The following is a 20,011-nucleotide window of genomic DNA, read 5'->3' on the forward strand; positions in this document are numbered from 1 at the left end:
TTCTTTCTGCATCCCCCATCCCAAAGAATCTATTTATTTATTTGTCATGTTTGTGTAGTGTATATTGGAGGTGGCCACCTTCTGAGAGCTGCGTGCAACGAAGGTGGCCACCCTCTGAGAGCTGCGTGCAACGAAATTTCATTCTAATGTGTGCCGATTCGTGTACATTCAAACTGACAATAAACTTATTCCAGGGTGTCCAAACTTGGGAACTTTAAGATTCGTGGACTTCAACACCCAGAATTCCCCAGCCAGCATGCTGGGGAATTCTGGGAGTTGAAGTCCACGAGTGGTAAAGTTCCCAAGCTTGGACACTCTTGATTCTGTATCGTTCACGCGTTTTTCCCGCGAACCAAAGGCGGCAAAGCAAATCCCGAATCGACCGCGCAGGCGTGTCCAACCTCTGCAAAATAACGCGAGAGCTGCCTCCGCGCAACGGTTGCGGGCTAAGGCGCAGGCGCCTCGCTATCTCGCGCCGGCGGCTGAGCGCGCGAGACGCCATCCCGCCTGCTCGTTGGTGCGCGCGCGGCCCAACTCTCGCGAGAGTTCGCCACAAGGCGGTTGGCCCTCGAGTGTCGTTCTCTCTCTCTTTCTCTGTGTGTGTGTGTCACGTTCTCCTCAGCGCCGGGCCGTTTCAGTTCTTCTTTGGCTTCGCCCTTCGCCTCTCGCCCCGCGGGCCGCTTCCCTTCCCCCGGAAGAACCATGTCTCGCTACTTGCGGCCGCCCAACACCTCGTTATTCGTGCGGAACGTGGCCGACGACACCAGGTGCGTGTGAACTGAGGGAGGCGCGGAAGGCCTGAGGCGCGACCGGAGGTGCTTGGTTGTCTCGCTATTTCCCGCGTCCCGACCTTGCGCTTCGGGGTGGGAGTGGGGGTCGCTAGGCGCCCCTCAGCTCCTCCCAGGCCTGCTTAGGGAGCCCTTCTGGATCGTTTTCCTGCTTCACCCGTTCTTAGAGGCCTCCGTTAGATCGCCCCTTGGGGCTCTTTTCATTTGTGCGCTTCACTTCTGCCTTTGGCGCCAAAAGAGACTTTAAAGAGTCGCGTGTAAAATCAAGAATATCGCGCCAGTCAGTAAAACGATGAAAGCGTTCTTGTGTTTGAGAGATTATTGGGATGGGAAGAGTATTTATTTATTTTCCCCTTTTTCTTTCTCCTTGCCTGCGTTTCTGCCAGATTCCTTTTGGTGTTTTTTTTAATACATTTTTTGCAAATCCCTCCCCCCTTTCTGCAAGACACTGCTGCGTGTGTGCTGTAGCCAACTACTTCCTTTATTCGAATTCAGCCTCATTAAAATGGCTCCTCGGTAATGATATTTCATTCAAATTTTAGCACAGACCAAACCTTCATTTTTTCCCTTTAAATTTGGGTTACTTTTTGAGATTTACATTAAGTTATATTTTTGCCAGATTCTTCTTCTTCCTAAGACTAAAGAACTTCAGAAATTACTTGAAACCTACAGCAAATCTATTTTCCTCTTTATCAGTGTTCTTTATCAGTTTGCATCTAAGTAAATGGTCAGATTTCTGATTAAAGTTGGTGTATAAAGTCATATGGTTTGTAGGAGCGTGCACACATAAAAAATACACGTTCCATGCACAAAATAAGTTGGGGCTTGGAAGTCCACTCAAATGTTTCCAGACCAGTCATGCAGGTTTCTGTTTAATCACAAACCACCTGAAATCAGCTATTCTCCTGCAAGAACTTTTGTATATCTCTGCTGGTAGCCATTTACAAGCTTTAATTCATTTTCTCCAAAGGTTACATTCTTAATAATATTTAGCATGAATGGCATATTGTGTTACTTATTGCTACTTTATACTCTTAAAAATTGAGTTCTTGCTTCAAGATGGCAAGGGAAAGTTAACAGCTGAGTTCTGCAGTTAACTGCAGTTCATGCTCTGCAACAAATAAGTGGGAGGTACTTAGCAAAGTCATAGGGTTGTAACACACACACCTGATACTACATGGGTCATCAGTATTTATACAAATAAATATTTTAGCTAACGTTAAGTCTCATTGCAGGTCTGAAGACTTACGTCGGGAATTTGGTCGATATGGTCCAATAGTTGATGTATATGTACCCCTGGATTTCTACACCCGTCGTCCAAGAGGATTTGCTTATGTTCAATATCCTTTCTTCAGATGACTGATTGGTGAGAGTGGTGTTGGAGTTTGAAATCACGTTTGTGTATGAGGTAACAAACCTAAATGACAAGGCTGTTTTCTTGTGTTATTTGTAATATGTTATCTGTGTTCCATTCCTCAGAAGATTAATGCATTAACAAATTTTCAGACTTTGAAAACTTTAACTATAGTCAATAATATATTGCATTATTATAGCACAGGCCTCATATTTAGACTTGTGCTTTTAGTATGGAAATGGCATTTGCTGCTGCCTCCAAAGTTTATCATTACAATTCAGCATATTGGGCATTTCCAGTAAATTTGTTCTTAATGCTTAGCAAAATGTGACTGATATTTTATTGTTTATTTGATCAAGAACAGACTTGTATAAAATAAGGTGAAAATTCTTGCTCTGATTATTGTCCCCTAATTTACTGTCCTCTGTTGTTGCCTCAGAGTGTAAAGCTGTACAGTAATGGCGACCCCAAAGAAAAAGCATGAAAGAACCTTTAGAGTAGAATTCAAGAATTAAGGCAAGTAGACAAGCCAAAGACCTCTTAAGGATCAGGCTTGAAGAGAAGGGAAAGTTTGGGAAAAGAAAATATAAAGAAAAGCTGGAAGAAGGACAAGCCATAATGGGAGAAAAAGCTTCGCTTTATCTACAAATGGGGGAAAAGGTTGTTTTTCAAAGTGTAAAGATAAAGCCATCTGTCACTTTTGACCAAGCATCTCAAGTCCTTCTGAAAAGCACTTAAAGAGTTAAAGGTCAAGATGAAGTTGACTGGTGGCCAAGATAAAAGGAGCCTTACCTGATGTATCCTACAGAATAAGAACTGTCCTCTTGCTGGTTGTGTAAGTGGTTAAACAATACTTTTTATTCTAATTTAGTTTAGCTATGGCCCTGGAATAACCATGATGTCTACATTTAATTAAGAAGTACAATTTCAACTAATTACTGATTTGAGATGAGGATATCTGTAATAAGGTTATATTTGCTGCATAGGATATTTGTGATTTGACACATAGGAACAATTAAGTTCATTTAGGGGCTTGCAATATGTAACAAGCTTAATTTTCCAGCATATGTTTTTGTCATAAAACCATACACAATTTTGCAATGATCTAATTAAATGAATTATTGAAAATGAAAATGATCAATTCAGGCAGTCCCTGGGCTAAGAACATCCAACTTAAAAACAACCTCTAGAGAGGAACAGGACTAACTATTACAAAATGGCAGACATGTTGCAAAATCATTTACTACAATATTTAAAATAGCAGATGTCTGGCTAGCAATGTGATCTCATTCAATTGGTGGACAGTGTTCTCCTTTGAGCTGACAAACTGCTGAAGCTATAAAAATATTTCATGAACATTACAAAGTAGTATGTGTGTTTTAATACATTATATTCCTTTTTTATCAGTTCTTGAAAGCATTGTGAAATTTTAGTAGAAGGGGAACACTGCCTGCCATTTTGAGTTGGATCACTTTGCCTTCAGGACAGTGAGAGATTGAATTCCAGAGGATTCTCCTTGACTTGGATTCTCCTTGCTGGAAATTTGTCTTTGCCATAACTCAATTTTGAAGTCATAATTTTAAACTTTAGGGGGAAAAAATCCTTTGTAAGCAACTGTTGTTCTTGATGTTCTTGATGCCCTAATAGGCAGAAGCACAGGTACAATAGCCTGTTCCAACCTGAAAAAAATGTTGGGTTAAAGACATTTAGGAAACAACAGGTGCTTTACCCTGGGATTGCCTGTATTAGCTTCATCTGGAAAATGCTACACTGTTACTATATTAAAGCTCTCTAAGAAAAATACTTAAGGGTGCGATATTTTTTAAATGTTGGTAGATGAAACATATTAAGAATCCAAATTTTTTAAAATTAAAAATTTGAGGCAAATGCAAATTGACATTACTGATATCAGCTAATCTTTGTTATGTTGTAGAACATACAAAAATGAGGACAAGTTAGTTGCAAGGCTGTAATGGCATTATGAGAAAACAATAATTTACTACTTATATAGTTGCAAATACTTCAAATCCCCAAGTACCTTAACATCTAGCACATTTGAAGATGTCCGGGATGCTGAAGATGCTCTTCATAATTTGGACCGGAAATGGATTTGTGGTCGCCAAATAGAAATCCAATTTGCTCAAGGAGATCGGAAAAGTATGTATTGCATTTATATTGTCAGAAAATTAATACTGAAACAACACATAGAGCTGTATTAATTATTCTGTCATAGCTACAATACACAAACTTATTTTTCCTCTATGGAAATTATTAAAATGTCATATTTGCTATTTACTGTTAAATGATCTGGTAAAAATTATAGTGCAATATTATGATTAGAATGTATGATACCTGCAAGAGTATCAAGAATATGTACAAGAATATATATTTAAAATGAGGGATAAATAATTGATGGGAATGGTTATCTTGAGCAGTCAGCTGGCTAGATAGAGTTTTCCAAATCAATATGAAAAAAAATCACGTAAAACCTATCAGTTAAATATAGATATAACTCAATAAGAGTACAAAAATTATCCTTCCCTAGCATTATTAGTCTTTTTATATCCATTTAGTGTAATTGTAGACATAAGTCACTCAGCTACCATGGACATTGGTTTAAGATATGAAGTAATTATGTACAAAAGATTGCCCCACAACAAACATCTTTTTGTTCAGACACTAGCTGTCTGAATCCAGAATACAGGATATAGTGGCAGCATCAACCTTCACTAGTCGCAGAAAAAGTAAAACAGTGTCTAATTTGATTATTATTTATATTGGAGACCAGAAGGAAACACCAGAGTTTTGGCTAGACTAGGAAGCCATAAAAACCTTCATAGTAGTGGCAATTAGGGGGGAGGGGGGGGATTTGGTCTGCTTTCAATTGACAACTACTTTTCAACAAAATGAAGAAACATTCTTCCCCACCAATGTAACTTTCACATTTAGGTATTTCATTAGCAATTTTTTCACCTGTGTGATCAGTACCAGGTTATAAAGAGTTGCTGCAGTTAAGAATATCTAATAATGTTTGTTAAAAACTTCATCCAAGAAAGAAAGAAGGCCCCAAAAAAGGTTTGCACAAGGAACAGAATACATTGATAATAATTTCAGAACAGATTCTGAATCTGAAATTCAGATTCATCCAGCAAAGTTGCATTGTAATTTACACAACTAAGAATTTGCAAAAGAAAATTATCATGACCACCAGTTTGATCGCCTGTGCAAGAAGATTTGAGAAATTCATAGTTAAAACTCAGCACTTGTTGCTTGTAAGAAATTTCATACATACGATTTCTTTAAATATATGTTGTAAGTTAATATGACCTGTTGCAGATGTTTTGTAGACTCCTGGCCATTGAAAAAAAAATATTAAGATTACTAAAATACTGGTAGTCCTCGTTTAATGGCCATAATTGGGACTGGCAACTTGCTAAGCAACATGCTCATTAAGCAAGATATTGTGTAACTGTAGTGGATTTACGGCCTTACTTTCTCTGCAAACACTAAGCAAATCTGCATGGATTATTAAACTATCACGTGACTCAGGATGTTGCAACATTTATAAGTGAGGAATGGTTGTAAAGTTATTTTTTCAGGGTGGTTGTAACTGTGGGTCTTTGTAACTAAAGTTACAACTTGAAAGTTTTAAGAAAAAATGGAAAAGTAAAGCAGTAAATAATGGAACACACAAAGTAGGTTGAGGATTTATTGGGAGAGAAAAGCAATGTGGTTATAAGAGAAGAAATTTGAAAATACTTTGTGACAAAGATAAGGGAGATAGATGCAAAGAAAATAGACATGGCATTTTTTTTTACTAAACTTTCAAAAGAACAGAGCAGGATAAGTTATAGATGAGCGCTTCTGCCCTCAGTGTGCAGTTATTGGGATCTAATTAATACTAAGCTTAAACATTAAATACAAGTTAGCTTACAAATCAATAAGAGAAGGGGCTAGTATAAATAATTCAAGAGTTGATTTTTCTGTTAAAAACTGCTGAGCTTTTCTAAAATTGAGGAGAGATCATACCCACTTAAATGTGTTCAAAGCCAATCTTAGTTGGACTTTCAGTATCCACCCTTTATAGAAGACAAATAAATGAAGTATTGTTGCATTACATGTTAATGTTTAATTAAGAACTATTTTTTCCTTACAGCACCAAACCAAATGAAAGCCAAGGAAGGAAGAAATGTGTACAGCTCATCTCGTTATGATGATTATGACAGATACCGACGTTCAAGAAGTCGCAGTTATGAAAGGCGGTCAAGAAGCCGTTCTTTTGATTACAACTATCGCAGATCTTATAGTCCTAGAAAGTAAGTGTTGTACTACCTTGACCTATGCTGACCTGTAATGAAGAGGAAACTCATTGACTGTCTGACACCTAGATTCCAAGTCACCTTAGCAGTAACATGCATGGAAGTTGTTATACCTTGCATGAACTATGAGAAATAGTGCATCCTTGAAGAAAAAAGAAATATTGCAACTGAAGAATCTTTAGTTGGGGGTGTGTGAGTAATTCTAAAGGTATATGCCACTGTTTACTTTTTCTCATGTACCTTTTTAGCAGTAGACCTGCTGGAAGACATCGCCGTAGCAGAAGTCGTTCAGATAATGATAGGTAAACATTCTTTTATATAACACATTCAAAATCAGAAAAGCCTGTGCCTGCAACAATAAGCCATTTTAATGTGAGATAATACAACATCTAATGAGCTTGATCATATTCAAATGTATTATCTTCCTCTTTCTGATAGGTTCAGACACCGTAACACATCTTTTTCAAGGTCAAAGTCCAATTCAAGATCACGATCTAAGTCACCAGCCAAAAAAGAAATGAAGGCTAAATCACGGTCTAGGTCTACATCTCGCACTAAATCTAGAGACAACTCTAAAATGGATTCTAAGGCACATTATAAGTCCAGCTCAAGATATGAAAAAGAATCAAGGAAAAATGAATCAGCTAGATCCAAATCTCAGTCAAGATCGCAGTCTAGATCTAGATCAAAATCCAGATCCAGATCATGGGCTAGTCCCAAATCCAGTGGCCACTAAACAGTGTACTTTGTTTTTAGGCATGTATCATCTAGATGAACAATTGAGTTATGATGTTGCAACATTGCTTTAAAATAATTTTGTTAGTTATCCCTGGAGCAGGCAATTATTACTATTAAAAAATACAATACAGATAATCTTACACAATAGAGTCCACTTTGTTAAATGTCTTGGGCAGCTACTAAGATTCTTGTGTTTCTATGTATATTTTTGTAAAAAAAAAAAAAGTATGGTCTTACGCTTCAAATATCAATGGTATCTTGATCATCACGGTTTACACTATTGCTTAATTTCTGCTGTATAGTCAGCAGATTGAACAGTTTTTCTGTAGTGACTGAGCTAAAAAAACGTCAAGACTCAAAAGGTTGTAAAGGTTTGCTTGTCATGGACACTTGTGCCAAAATGCTTGGTTCCTTGAGCATCTGAAAGACATTGAAATGCCAATAACTTCTGAAGCGATGGTCTTGAGAATAAATTAAAAAAAACAGAAATTACTCGCAATGACCTACTGTAGATTTGTCAAGATCCAGGTGCTTTTTCCTAATATGTTAACCTCCAAAAATAAAATACTCAGTTAAATCATTAGGTAAATATTTGTATGCAATGTGACGGGCTTTGAGGTTTAGTGAGCAAATTCCATAAGGCTTTTTGCTGTATTAAATTAAAATAAACAATAAAGATTGCACGATGTATAAACTAAACCTCAACATGAAAGTCTTTATAAGTAGTTGGATTCCCTATTTAGTGCCCCAGGGTTTCATTAGCAGTATTTCTAAATAGAAGTGACAGTTTTGAGTGTATACATCAATCTAACTTTCTCTTCAGATCAGGAAGGTTATTCAATATATGTTGTTTTTGCTTTTGGTAATATTTAGACTGGGAAGTTGCCATGTATAATCTCAAAAGTATTCTCTGGAAGACCATAATATTGTATTAAGAACATAGCTTTTCTGTTGGAAGAATGAAAGTCAGCATCAAATTTTAAAGGCCCTCTACTTCTGTTTAGCAGGAAAAATTAATATCAATGGAACTCTTTGTTTCTGTGGAGAGCTAATTTCAGATTTAAATTCTAGCTATTCATATACAATAAGCTGCTCAGGAGTAAGGTTGTCTTTTAAAATGCTGACTTCAATAAGGAGTGAATGATTCTAGAATCTTTGTATATTTGATAGTCTAATTTTTGTTTATTACTAAAAGTTAATGTCCTGCTATGCAATCATTTATTGCTTTTTTTAAAGAGTTCTTCCTAATGTAGTTTAAAACAAAGTGAAAAATTGTGTTACTGTGCAGCTCTGGTCAGAAAAAACTTGTGGAAATAAACTTTATATTTTCTTTCTTATAGAGGTTTCCAAAAAATATTTTTATGTGTTTTTTTAAATATCAGGTAATACTTTAAGACATCGTTATTTTGATTAGAAGGACCCTTTTATATTTTGCTTGCTGTAAATCTAGCACACAAACTAATAAAAAAGGAAGTAGAAACAGAGAAATTATCTACTGTAGTTTTAACTAGTGTTTGATGATAGATATGTTCATACTTAAAGGAGAAAACCAATGCTGCTTGTTCAATACAGGAGCAGTAATTATTTCAGAGCTTCATTAGCCAATGAGAAAGAAAAGTCTAAAGCATTTTGTTACACCAGAACAAATTCTGCCTCAGAAATTGAGTCCTGGAGCAGTTATATATTTTATTGGTTTGCGTAACTCCTCATCTTGCCAGTTATGATTCTGAGTAGTGAACTTGAGGGGAAAAAAACCTCAGAACCCCAGAATAATACAGTAATAAAAAGGGGAGAGCTTGCACCAATTTATTGGGCATTATTTTTTACTAAATTTGCCTTTTTAACAAAAAAATTAAATTCCATCCATAAGTGAAATGAAATAATAGGCCAGTGGAAGTTTCCCTCAATCAGGAAGATGTTGAAAATATATCATGTTCTTAATAACCACGTCAAATTTTTTACATCCAGAACAAGTCCATACGGCTTTGAAAGAACTATTGCTGGTGCACGTTGTACAAGATACCTAGGCTGCAAAACAAGTAAAATTGTTATATTTTTTTTAAATCATCTCATTCAATTTAGGTAGGACAATATAGCCAACTAATGCCTATTTTTCTAACTTTAAAAAAAGGCTTGGTGGATCACCTTTTTTTGTACGAGTCATTCTTCTGCAGCAGATATATTTCATACTGTAATCAGTTTAAAGCAAAATTAAAATCCATACATCCAATCAAATTAAAATAGATACCTTTAAACAGCACAGCGCTTATTTGGTTTAACATATCCAGTGTACTATAATCTAGTAATATATAAAAAACAAATTGAATTTGCTCCCATAGCCATTAGATAGGGCTAATCATAACCGCCTTATGCCCAACCGCAATTATTTTAGCACACCTGTAGTTTTTATTTTTAACACAATTCATACCTCAATATTAAAGCCTCTGCTTTACAAATAAAAATTCTTCCATCTAAAGTTTTGTATTGAAAGAAACAAAACCATTGGGTTACTATCTGCAGCTGTTCATATTAAAAATGTACATGCTTGCTTTTTCTCTTCAACCTCCTTTCATGTCTTTTAGATCTATGGGCAAGATACCCCTTAATGCTTACTATATATGCTTTTTTAGTTTGAAAAGAATACTATAAATAAAGTAGCACGTCAACACACTGTTGGGGAGAAGAGGTTAAGGGTTTTTATTTAAAATTTGTTTCAAATTCATATCTAAGTATATCAAGCATAGAATTTAGTGTATCAAAATTACATCTGGGATACAAAGATTTTCAAATGTCTGGGATACATTTGGGACATAAGATAATATTTTGAGAAAATTGTCCGATCTCTTATTTGGAAATATTTTAAATTTTCTGATGGTTGCTATACATTTTGAATATATATGTAGCTAAGCTAAAATGTGCAACAATATACAGGCAAATATCCCTCACATTTTTTTTAAAACATCATGGCAACTAAATGTTTCATTACCATTGTTGGAAATTTAGCAACATTACACATTTTGTTATGTATAATGTTTTAGTTTACATAATCTATATAATCTATTTTCACCAAGATACATAGTGCCTAACACATCTGAAATTCTATCAAATTCTAAAGCTGCTTCTAAGAAGAGTTCAGACACGTCAAAAAATAATAATTGTAATGGTATATAATGAAATACTTTTAAACAAATGACAGCATATAAAACAACTAAGAAAAGTGCTACAATATAATACATAGTAAAATAAACATTTATAAAAACACTTTATTATATGTCTTGACAAATACAAGATGGGGTTTTGGCATTTTGGACACTGGAATTTCTAATACTTTGTTTCTCTGCTAAAAGTACTTTATACATCCAAAATGAAAGCAACCATCAGAGGGTACATTAGAACTGTATGCAACAGTTCTAATATGCAGGAATTGAGGTTTCACTGAAATGCAACCTTACAGCCCAGTCCCAAACACACTTTCAACAAAGTATATTAGGACTGAAATCTAAGAGTGCATAAACATTTACTGACTTATCAAGATTTTTTTTCTCTGCATTAAACAGAAATTAAACTGCGCCCATAACTTCAAAAAGACATTTTTAACTTTAAAAAGGGTACTTTCTACCAAGTTAAATCCAAATTCTTATCTAAGCAGACGCAGGCTGAGCACATTCTTTCACTGATACTCAAGTGCAATGGCATAGATATGTGCTTTTAAAGAGTTTTTTTTAAGCATTTTTTTATAAAAATCATGCCATGTATTTAACATGGACTTGTTTACATTCAGCAGTTTTGTACTAAAATAGTTCTTTTTTGGCAGGAAAGCCCACAATAAATTTACATATGCTACAAGTTTTACATTTATGTACATGGCTCTTCCTTCCCTCCATAAAAGATGTTTTTACAATTGTCAAATTCCTTAAACAATTCACATAATTATACACTGGCCTTAGCAATTCAGTTTCGGGAAATGATGCAAAACATACAGAATGAATATCAAAAACATTAGTGAAATTCACTGATGAAAAAAAGATACTAGAAGCTTTTGGCAGTACCAGTCATTACAAACATTCCAGTTGGCACATTTTTGGGTATCAATTTTCAATGCATTGTAAGGGTTGTATAAGAATTATAGATTAATAATTAAAATAATTGGCATGCAATTAAACAAGGTTTTATGTAGATTGGCATTTTAAATCCAAATTTTGGATTTCAAGTCCCAAGCCTTTGAATGGATATTTGCTTGCCCAATCTATCAGTACAGTGATAGAAAAATGAGTTATCTGAAGAAATTAAATTGCTTTTTACAACAATTTTGGGTAAGAGTTCAAAAACATCTGATTTTGAATACTTACAGAATTTCACAGTATAGGGGATAATCATATTTTGCAATTACATTGCCATTGTGATTAGAAATTTGTTTGGCTTATATTACTGCATCCCAAAAGACATACTGTCAAGTACTTTTCTGAGAAAGAAAACTTAACATCAATACAATTTGTATAGAGAACAATGACTGAGATTTGGTCTAGGCTATCAATGCATCTGCAGCACATACAAATGGAAACAGTGCACAGTAACACCCAAATGTGAACTATTTAATTAAGAATAATTCCAAGGAGTGACCTTTCACCATTCTACGCAACTCAACTACTTTCCAACATGGTGACTTAGTTCTGCATGTTGTGCTTTTGTTTGAATTCTGGACTCCAAAATGGATTCATACTGAAAATTGAAACTATGAAGTGTCATTTTCTATGGAACTTAAGCCTGTACTTTCAGTAAGGTCTTAAGTTGAAAAGTCATGATTTCTTTATCAGCAGGGTTAAATGAAACAGTTACCCAGTGGCTTGGTGGTTTAGGAAGAACACTTGGGGATGGTGGCTCACTGAATTTTGCTCCAGCATAGTTTTGGTTGGTTTGAGGCATGAAAAGTGAGTGGGATAAAGCTGGATTCCAAGTCTGGTTGGTTTGGAAATGCACTGTGGTTTTTCCTTCATTGTGCATGGCCTGCCATGCTACAGATGATGGGTTGCAGCCATGTCCTCTCTCTTTCTTGTGAATTTTCTTCATATGGGAATTCTGATCTTTACTCTTTTTTCTATTATTCAGTTGTTGATGGCTCTTGGTAGCATTTCTGGACTGGACAGATGGAACACTGAATCTTTCTCCACCTCCCATCTTCAAGTTAAATGTCACCTATCCAGGGATTGGGAAGAGTCAAGAAAAGACAAAACATGTCAGGGAAAACCTAAGAAAATATGGCATGTGATGTAACCATAATATTCCTTTGTTTTAAAAAAAACCTTCAATAGCAATGCCAGAGTATATTCAGATTGCAAAGGCAAGAATCAAATGGCTTTATTTTCAAATTATCCTGGTTCCAAAATTTGGCATGTAGGCTGGGTTTTGAGCTACCATATTAATCTAACTAGAAGCAAAAATTTGCTTAGAAATGGTTTCAACAATATTTTGGATAATAGCACAATTTATTCAACACAAATACCTCTGGAGTTTTAGGATTGCTAAGAAATTGAATTCCATAGTACACTGGCTTGTTTCATATACCACAGTAAATTATGATTTTTTTTTCCTAACCATGGTTTATTAAATAAAGCATAACAGATTACAAAACATAGCACAATAAGCCATTTAAAAGAGATTTTCTGAAACAACATTCCATCAGGTTTGATTTTTTTTAACACCACCAACCTCTTCCCATTTCAGTAAAGGTGCACCTTCACTGTATAATAAACCAGCCATTTTAAATATGTTAGGTCACCTGGCTGGCTTTTGTGCCTAACGTGGGACTAGAACTCAGTCTCCTCAAATTTATACTGCATGGCAATTTTCCATGCAAAATAAAACCAAAAGAAACAGCCCATCAGATATTTTAATAGGCTGATAAAAGACAAATATGTTAGTATTTAACTACTTATTGAATTTAAAGTACAAAATAAACCATAACTTTTGGACCAGTTTATTTAAAACATTTACATATCTATTCAACTCTGGGTAGCTCAACAAACTCAGGGCAGAATACATATATCTATTAAAACCATAGACATTAAAAACCTGGCACCAAAGTTAAGTTTCCAACATATGCAATAAATCCTCTTATCCACCTCATCCTATCTCAGCTCTTAGGGGAAAGCAAGTGCTTTTCAAAAGGTTAGAAAAGTAGAGGCCTGCCAAACTTGAAAGGGGATGAGTGTTCCATAGGGAAACAACAGTATTAAAAGGAATCTGTCTTTCACAGAGACACAATTTATGTGGTTCCCATTTACCTTTCAGATCTGTTTTCAGATTCCACAATGTCCACCTCCTGTCCTCTTTCTTGCTGCCAGACTTGAAAGAAAAGATGCTGACTTTTATTGGATCTCTTTTGGCTAGGAATGGTAGTTCTCATGGGCTGGTTTGCCGTTTTCAGCCACGAAGCCAAGCCCAACATCAGATTCTCGGCACGTGGGCTTCAAGGGTAGAAGTCCCAGTTCTAAAATGAAATTTAAAGTAGAAAATCAAAAAAAGTTCCCAATCCCAAATGGTGCTTTATTTTTAAAATGTTACTTTTATTTTACTTGTTTACAGAGCTATACTTTTACAAAAGTGCTTTATAAACAATGTGGCAGAGGCAAAATATAACCACTATCTAAATACAAAAATCTATATAATGTTATAATACTGTACCATTCCCTATTTTAAAATAAAATTGGTTTATTTTATAGACTAAATTGGTGCAGATTATTAAATTTATGAATCACTAAAATAAAATAAATTTATATGAAAATTTATAAATACAACATTTTAAGTCTGGGGGAAATGGCACCCAGAATGTTTGTAAATGAAGAGTACCATAACAAACAAGGCTTCATAAGCTTAATGTGTATCTAGAAACTGAACAGCATACGTCAAATAGAAAATTCACCATTATTACCTGTATCAAATATTATGTTTTAGTTTTATTTCAAGGTGTGCTTTGAACAGCAAATGGAAAGATGACCAAATCAAGGGGGGAAATCCCTCAAAATAATAAGCATACAAATATATACAATATTGAAATTAAACCTACAAATACATACAGTATTGAATGGACAAAATATCCAAAACATGCCCATCAAATTCACATCATCAATAACAGCATATAATTGATGGAACAATAACCAGTTGTAACCACCTTTTAAAACCCAGAAAGAAGGAGCAGAATTCCAAAGTATAGGAGCAGTGATCGAAAATGCCAATGCCTTGTCTGAGATGGAGCCTGAAGAAAGTTTAGTCCATTCAACCTGATCAGATAGGGAAATGACTGGCAGAAGGTAGTCCAGGTGGTGATAACTAGCATCATGAAATATATCCAAAAGCCAATCAGCAATCAGTGCTGCTCCTGATACAATGAACTCACCCAAGAATATTTGAGATATTACTCATCACTACCTAGGTTGGAGTATGGGCAGGTGCTTTCCAAGGGCAGGACTGTGCAGACTACATTATAATAATACAAGTGGGAGGTGACTGAGGTCTGAAAGTCTGTAAGCAGAGTTTCCTGATCCAGGAGTGGCCACATCTAGTCTATAAGATGTATTTTTCACAAAACGTCTCCTCGCAGAGCTGCCACTTGTTGCTCAAGCAAGGAGCATGAACCATCTCTCAAACAAAGGAATGCAATTCCATTTAGAATCAGATATGGAATTACTCTGGAAAAGTTTGGCTTCCAAACCCACTTTTGAGGGATCCAGTTGGAGACTCCAGAACCCTGATCTGATATTTCTACAGTGTTGCCTTACCCGTCTAACGCAAGGAATATCCTATTCCCAAAATCAGAACTATGGCAGAAAAGACCACAAAAACTATCTAATCCAGGGGTCAGAAGCCTTTCGGACCTCAGGGACCACTAAATTCATAATTTTAAATCCTGCAGACCACTAATATGATTTTTTAAAAAGGTAAGTATTTTAGTGCAATATAAAAAATGCAAATAATTTTTCTGCAGACCACCAAAATTTTCTTCTCCACAGACCACCAGTTGGTGACCACTAATCTAATCCAACCCTTTACAATATATAAGCAATCAATTAAACCTATGAGAGGTGACTGTCCAGCCTCTTAAAACTTTAAAAGATGGGAGAACTCATAACCTCCATGAGTAAGCTTTTCCACTGTTGCACAGATCTTATCTTCAGAAAAGATTTCAAATTTAAACAAACTTAACTGCATTCATCCTGAATTCTTACCACTACTAAGCCAAAGAATTGCAGTCTTCCAGCAGCAGCAACGGTGGAAGGAGGAATGGAACCAGCAAAGCCCAGTGCATTGTTTCTGCTCTGTTAGCCGATTCATCTCCATTAAAACAACCAGAGAGCAATCTTTCCACAACCATGGAGTGTTCCATTGCCTATACAAGTTTCTATCTGAATGGCAAGTTTTGCCTACTGCAAACCAGAAGCATTTTGGCACAGCTACATCAAGAGGAGCCAATCTTAAAATTAATTCCTCTGCAAGGACATCGACAGCTAACAAAAAAAAACTTCATAAAACATTCTTGAATGACACCCTTAGAACAAAGTTAAGTTCTTAGGAAGTATTTAAGGTATTTAAAGCGTAAGGCCATTCCTGCCTTCTTCAGACAAGTGCTCTGATAAACTAGTCCACAACTGCCATTAGCCATACTAGCCAAAATGAAGTCTATTGTTCTGCAAGACTTCTGGAGGGTATAGGCTGGAAGAGGGCAATTTATACTTGTTAATTATTACTCACCATACTAAAAAAAAAGTCTTCTCAGCAGCCAAGAACGAAACCATTGTAAGACAGATCCTCATGCACAGAAACCTACCCCCTTGAATTGATCTGCACTGCAAACAATCCCATGTAAATATTGCACACCCGTTTCATCAGACCCGCCAGCTTTGGCCCCATTAATAACCCTCTATCCCCGGGGTCTCCAACCTTGGCAACTTTAAGCCTGGTGGACTTCAACTCCCAGAATTCCCCAGCTTTGCTGGCTGGGGAATTCTGGGAGTTGACGTCCTCCAGTCTTAAAGTTGCCAAGGTTGGAGACCCCTGTTCTATCTCAACTAGTAAAAAAACCATTCATTCCCAACAAGGAAGCTGGCTGGGGAATTCTGGGAGTTGAAGTCCACCAGGCTTAAAGTTGTCAAGGTTGGAGAGCCCTGTTCTATCCCAACTAGTAAAAAAGAAACATTCCCAACAAGGAGTTTGCCATCAGGATTCCTTTCTTTGGATCCCATTTCTCATCCTGACACGTCCACACAACACAACCCACACGGGGGATTTCCAAAGCACAACTGGGGAGGAGGGGGGGAATTTCCGAAACCACATCCTCCAGAGAAGGAAACCAAACAAAGCCCTTACCCTCAGTCCCTCCCAAAAGTGAAATTTCACCTCCTTTCACTCCCCAAATAAGCAACTTGCCCAGCTATTCAAGAGATGGACAGGTTAACGTTGGCATTAAAAAATAGAGAAGAAACAAGACTTATTACACGATTTGGAAGTATAGTATAATTAGCTAGAAAATAGAGGTAATGAACCTACATAAAGTTTACTTGGGAGGTATATTAAAAAGGAACGATATTGTACATATTTATGCATAATTATACAATACATAAAATAGCGATGTATATAATTGGAAAGAAAGCAAACTGAAATAGCCATGATGTAAATAGGAAGTTATATCGATACTGGAACGCTGTTAAAAGTGGAAATGTGATGTTAAAGTCGAAATGGGTTTAATTAAAAACTTTTTTTAAAAAAGAGAGAGATGGGATTTTAAATTCCCAAACGGGGAAGTGGCGTCTATTAAACTAAGGGGAGAGGGGCTGTTGCAATCACAGAAAAGTCTTCGCTGGAAAGAGACGGATAAGTAAGCAAAAAGCGCCCACAAATCACACAAGTATTTTCAGAGTTTTGTGTTTTTTTTAAAGGCTGCCCTGGAAGGCTTACCCACCCCACACCCACACTCCAAATGAACTATTCAGCCAAGTCATCGCAAAGTTCGGTGCCCAACTGGGCACAATCCTGCCTCTCCCCCACACCTCCCTACAAAGAAAGGCCGTGAGGTTTATACTAGCAGGGTCGAAACTTCTGAAGGGCGCCAAGTTGGGGAAATGGAGCCTTAGCCCTTCCTCCCCCCCTCCCCCCCACAGAGTACCCCCTGTCAGTGGGGAGCACTTTTCTTCCCCCCATTGAAACACTGGAGGGGGGGGAGGCACCCATCTTGGGCTTTTCAATGGGGCACCACAACATGGCGGCACACCCCTTCCCACACACACACACAACCTGGCTGGTCTTCTCCCTCCCTCCCCCTTCTCCCGTCCCTCTTCCGCGCTACTTAGGACTGTAGCTCCGGCCCTCGCTCAACCTCACCTTCCGCTGCAGCCGAATCCGCTCCGCTCCTCCGGCTGCGCTCGATTTCCACAACCCTCAAAAACTCTCGCACAAAATGGCCGACAATTTCCCGACTTTGAGGCCGAAGAGAAAAAAGGAGGAGGGAGGGGGGGCAACACGTACAATACCGCCCCGCCTTCTTGGCCAGGGTAACCAATGAAAGGGCGGGGCCCACCAATGGTCAGCCAATAGAAACCGGGTCCGCCTGTTGCTAGGGGCGGAAAGGAAGGCGGGTCAAAGACAGGAAAGGAAAATCAGGGGAGGAAGGAGGAGGAGCCATTGTTGTTGTTTCAACTTCTCAAGGAGGAGCCTGTGAGGGAAAGGGCCCTGCTGGAGGGGGCGGGTGAAATAGTATTAGAACAAGCTATGATGATGGAATGATAAGGATCAAACCATGGTTTGTTTAAATGTGGCGTGTTGAATAAACCACCTTTGGCTGAACTACATTTTAGGCTTCCTTATTTTAATAAAGGAAATAAATAAATAAATAAATAAATAAATAAATAAATAATAAAATTAGCATTTTAATAAGAGGCGATATTGGTGTTTTAGCATGGCATCCCTATGGCATCCCTACCTCCTTTTGAAGTTTAGGAAACTCTAAAATTCTACATAGCGGATGTGGGTTCTGCCAAAGGTGGCTTATTCAGTGACCATGTTTAAACAAGCCATGGTTTGATCCTTACCATTTCATCAAAGCCATTTTCTGGAATGTGCAAAAGGCAAAAGCAATGAAACAACAGGGCTGTATTGTAAAGACCTTGATCAAATTGCAAGTATTAAGAAAGAAAGAAACAAAACCTTTACTGCACATAAATGTCTTTTATTATTTGATTTGTTGCTTTCTGACTAGTCACATACATATAATACATGCAGTATTTATTTCTGCAATAAATAGTTGACCCTCCTTAACAGGTTATGCTTTGCCTGAAGTACTTGTAGTTCCTATTGTGCACTGAATAAATACATTGCCAGAAGATTGGCTCAGTGTATCTGGTTCTTTTATACCCTGTAAAGGTAAAGGTTCCCCTCAAACTGTATGCTGCCCATTCCCGACTCTAGGGGGCGGGCTCATCTCCGATCCAAAGCTGAAGAGTCAGCGCTGTCCAAAGACGTCTCCGTGGTCATGTGGCTGGCATGACTAAACGCTGAAGGTACACGGAACACTGTTACCTTCCCACCAAAGGTGGTTCCTATTTTTATACTGACATTTTTTACATGCTTTCGAACTGCTAGGTTGGCAGAAGCTGGGACAAGTAACAGGAGCTCACTCCATTACGCAGCACTAGGGATTCGAACTGCCGAATTGCCAACCTTTCTGATAGACAAGCTCAGCATCTTAACCACTGAGCCACCACATCCTATTCTTTATATCCTATAGCACCCAGCAACTAGGTTTGTTACAAAATGCTACAAACTGACATGTTTTACTTTGCTCCAGTTATTCCCAAAACTAGACGAGAATAGAACAGAACGGAAAGGAATAGGGATAGGAATAGGAATAAGAATAGGAATAGAATTCTTTATTGGCCAAGTATGAGTGGATACACAAGGAATTTGTGTGTCCAGTCACAATTTGTGTTTCCAAACACACAAGGAACTAGTGAAGAAAGACATCTTCTCTACAATAAAAAAAACTATATCATTGTTTGCTATAGAAAAAATTGTTGCCACCATTGAGAAACCCCAGTTCAGGTGCTATTTTCTCTGACCTATCCCAACCATTTCAGAGGTTTTCAAATATTTCTCTAGGGTTGTTATTTAAGGACAAGCTAAATTACAAAATTCAGAGGTTGTCTGGAAAACTTTCGGCTGGCCAGTTCCTCTCTGTCATTGGGTGAATTTAGGGAGGAAAAGGGAATGGGGGAGCATTACATATGCCACTTTGGAGTCCTGAATGGAAAGGCAAGATAAAAGACTTCACAGAGAAGTAAATAGAATTAATAGAGGTTTTATTTCATAACAGACTAAGATGAAATTGAAGCAATTATTGAAGTCAGAAATGCTTTGGCTAAAACTAGACAAGGACGGGTCTTATCCAAAGCTAGAAGCCCCAAGGATAAATGGGGCTAAGGGTATAGTAAATGCTTTTTAAAATGATACCAATCTATGCAAAAGCAAATTAAGTAGAATCGTTTTGCAGGCAATGGTTTGCAAAAGGAATTTCAACTTTTTCCTGAGCTTGCTGCTTCCTTCTGTAGTCTGTTGAAACTGGATTCATGCCAATTTCATCTCAGCTCTTTTTGAGGATCAATGCAGATAGCTGTGACTATTAGCCAAGTTGTAAGGAACACTAAATAGGCAAAAACAGCTAAATTTATCATGGCTGTGTATAAAGTAGAATCTGCATGATTGGGTATGTGTAGCCATTATGGCACCTTTCCCTTTAAAGACTACTAGTGAGTTGAAACTTGGAGGTC

At 37.1% G+C, this 20,011-nt stretch overlaps 2 protein-coding genes across 4 annotated transcripts; one reads left to right on the forward strand and one right to left on the reverse strand.

Annotated features, from left to right (window-relative positions):
* The first annotated feature begins 528 nt into the window (after positions 1 to 528).
* On the forward strand, positions 529 to 12,392 carry SRSF10 (serine and arginine rich splicing factor 10). Of its 2 annotated transcripts, none has more exons than XM_032227194.1 (6): positions 529 to 767; positions 2,024 to 2,128; positions 4,196 to 4,299; positions 6,299 to 6,458; positions 6,710 to 6,763; positions 6,900 to 10,236. In XM_032227194.1, exons 1-6 carry the CDS (start codon positions 703 to 705, stop codon positions 7,195 to 7,197), a joined length of 786 nt encoding a protein of 261 aa, XP_032083085.1. In that variant the 5' UTR covers positions 529 to 702; the 3' UTR covers positions 7,198 to 10,236. The 2 variants fall into 2 exon arrangements, with proteins under 2 accessions (XP_032083085.1, XP_032083086.1); XM_032227195.1 differs by lacking the exon at positions 6,900 to 10,236 and adding an exon at positions 12,306 to 12,392 and having other exon boundaries at positions 530 to 767.
* Positions 10,225 to 17,694, reverse strand: PNRC2 (proline rich nuclear receptor coactivator 2). Of its 2 annotated transcripts, none has more exons than XM_032227197.1 (3): positions 17,571 to 17,694; positions 13,481 to 13,686; positions 10,225 to 12,392 (listed from the first exon to the last, which is right to left on the reverse strand). In XM_032227197.1, exon 3 carries the CDS (start codon positions 12,372 to 12,374, stop codon positions 11,958 to 11,960), a length of 417 nt encoding a protein of 138 aa, XP_032083088.1. In that variant the 5' UTR covers positions 12,375 to 12,392; positions 13,481 to 13,686; positions 17,571 to 17,694; the 3' UTR covers positions 10,225 to 11,957. The 2 variants fall into 2 exon arrangements, with proteins under 2 accessions (XP_032083088.1, XP_032083089.1); XM_032227198.1 differs by lacking the exon at positions 17,571 to 17,694 and adding an exon at positions 15,422 to 16,103.
* Between the last annotated feature and the right edge of the window lie 2,317 nt (positions 17,695 to 20,011).

Source organism: Thamnophis elegans, chromosome 12 (assembly GCF_009769535.1).
Source record: "Thamnophis elegans isolate rThaEle1 chromosome 12, rThaEle1.pri, whole genome shotgun sequence".
Classification (NCBI taxonomy): Eukaryota; Metazoa; Chordata; class Lepidosauria; order Squamata; family Colubridae; genus Thamnophis; species Thamnophis elegans.

What these genes read in the sequence shown, in the direction of transcription:
- SRSF10 (XM_032227194.1), top strand. Translation starts at nt 703, where the DNA reads ATGTCTCGCTACTTGCGGCCGCCCAACACCTCGTTATTCGTGCGGAAC. An exon ending in AACGTGGCCGACGACACCAG is followed by an intron (nt 768 to 2,023) that starts GTGCGTGTGAAC and finishes GTCTCATTGCAG; the next exon opens with GTCTGAAGACTTACGTCGGG. An exon ending in AGATCTTATAGTCCTAGAAA is followed by an intron (nt 6,459 to 6,709) that starts GTAAGTGTTGTA and finishes GTACCTTTTTAG; the next exon opens with CAGTAGACCTGCTGGAAGAC.
- PNRC2 (XM_032227197.1), bottom strand. Translation starts at nt 12,374, where the DNA reads ATGGGAGGTGGAGAAAGATTCAGTGTTCCATCTGTCCAGTCCAGAAAT.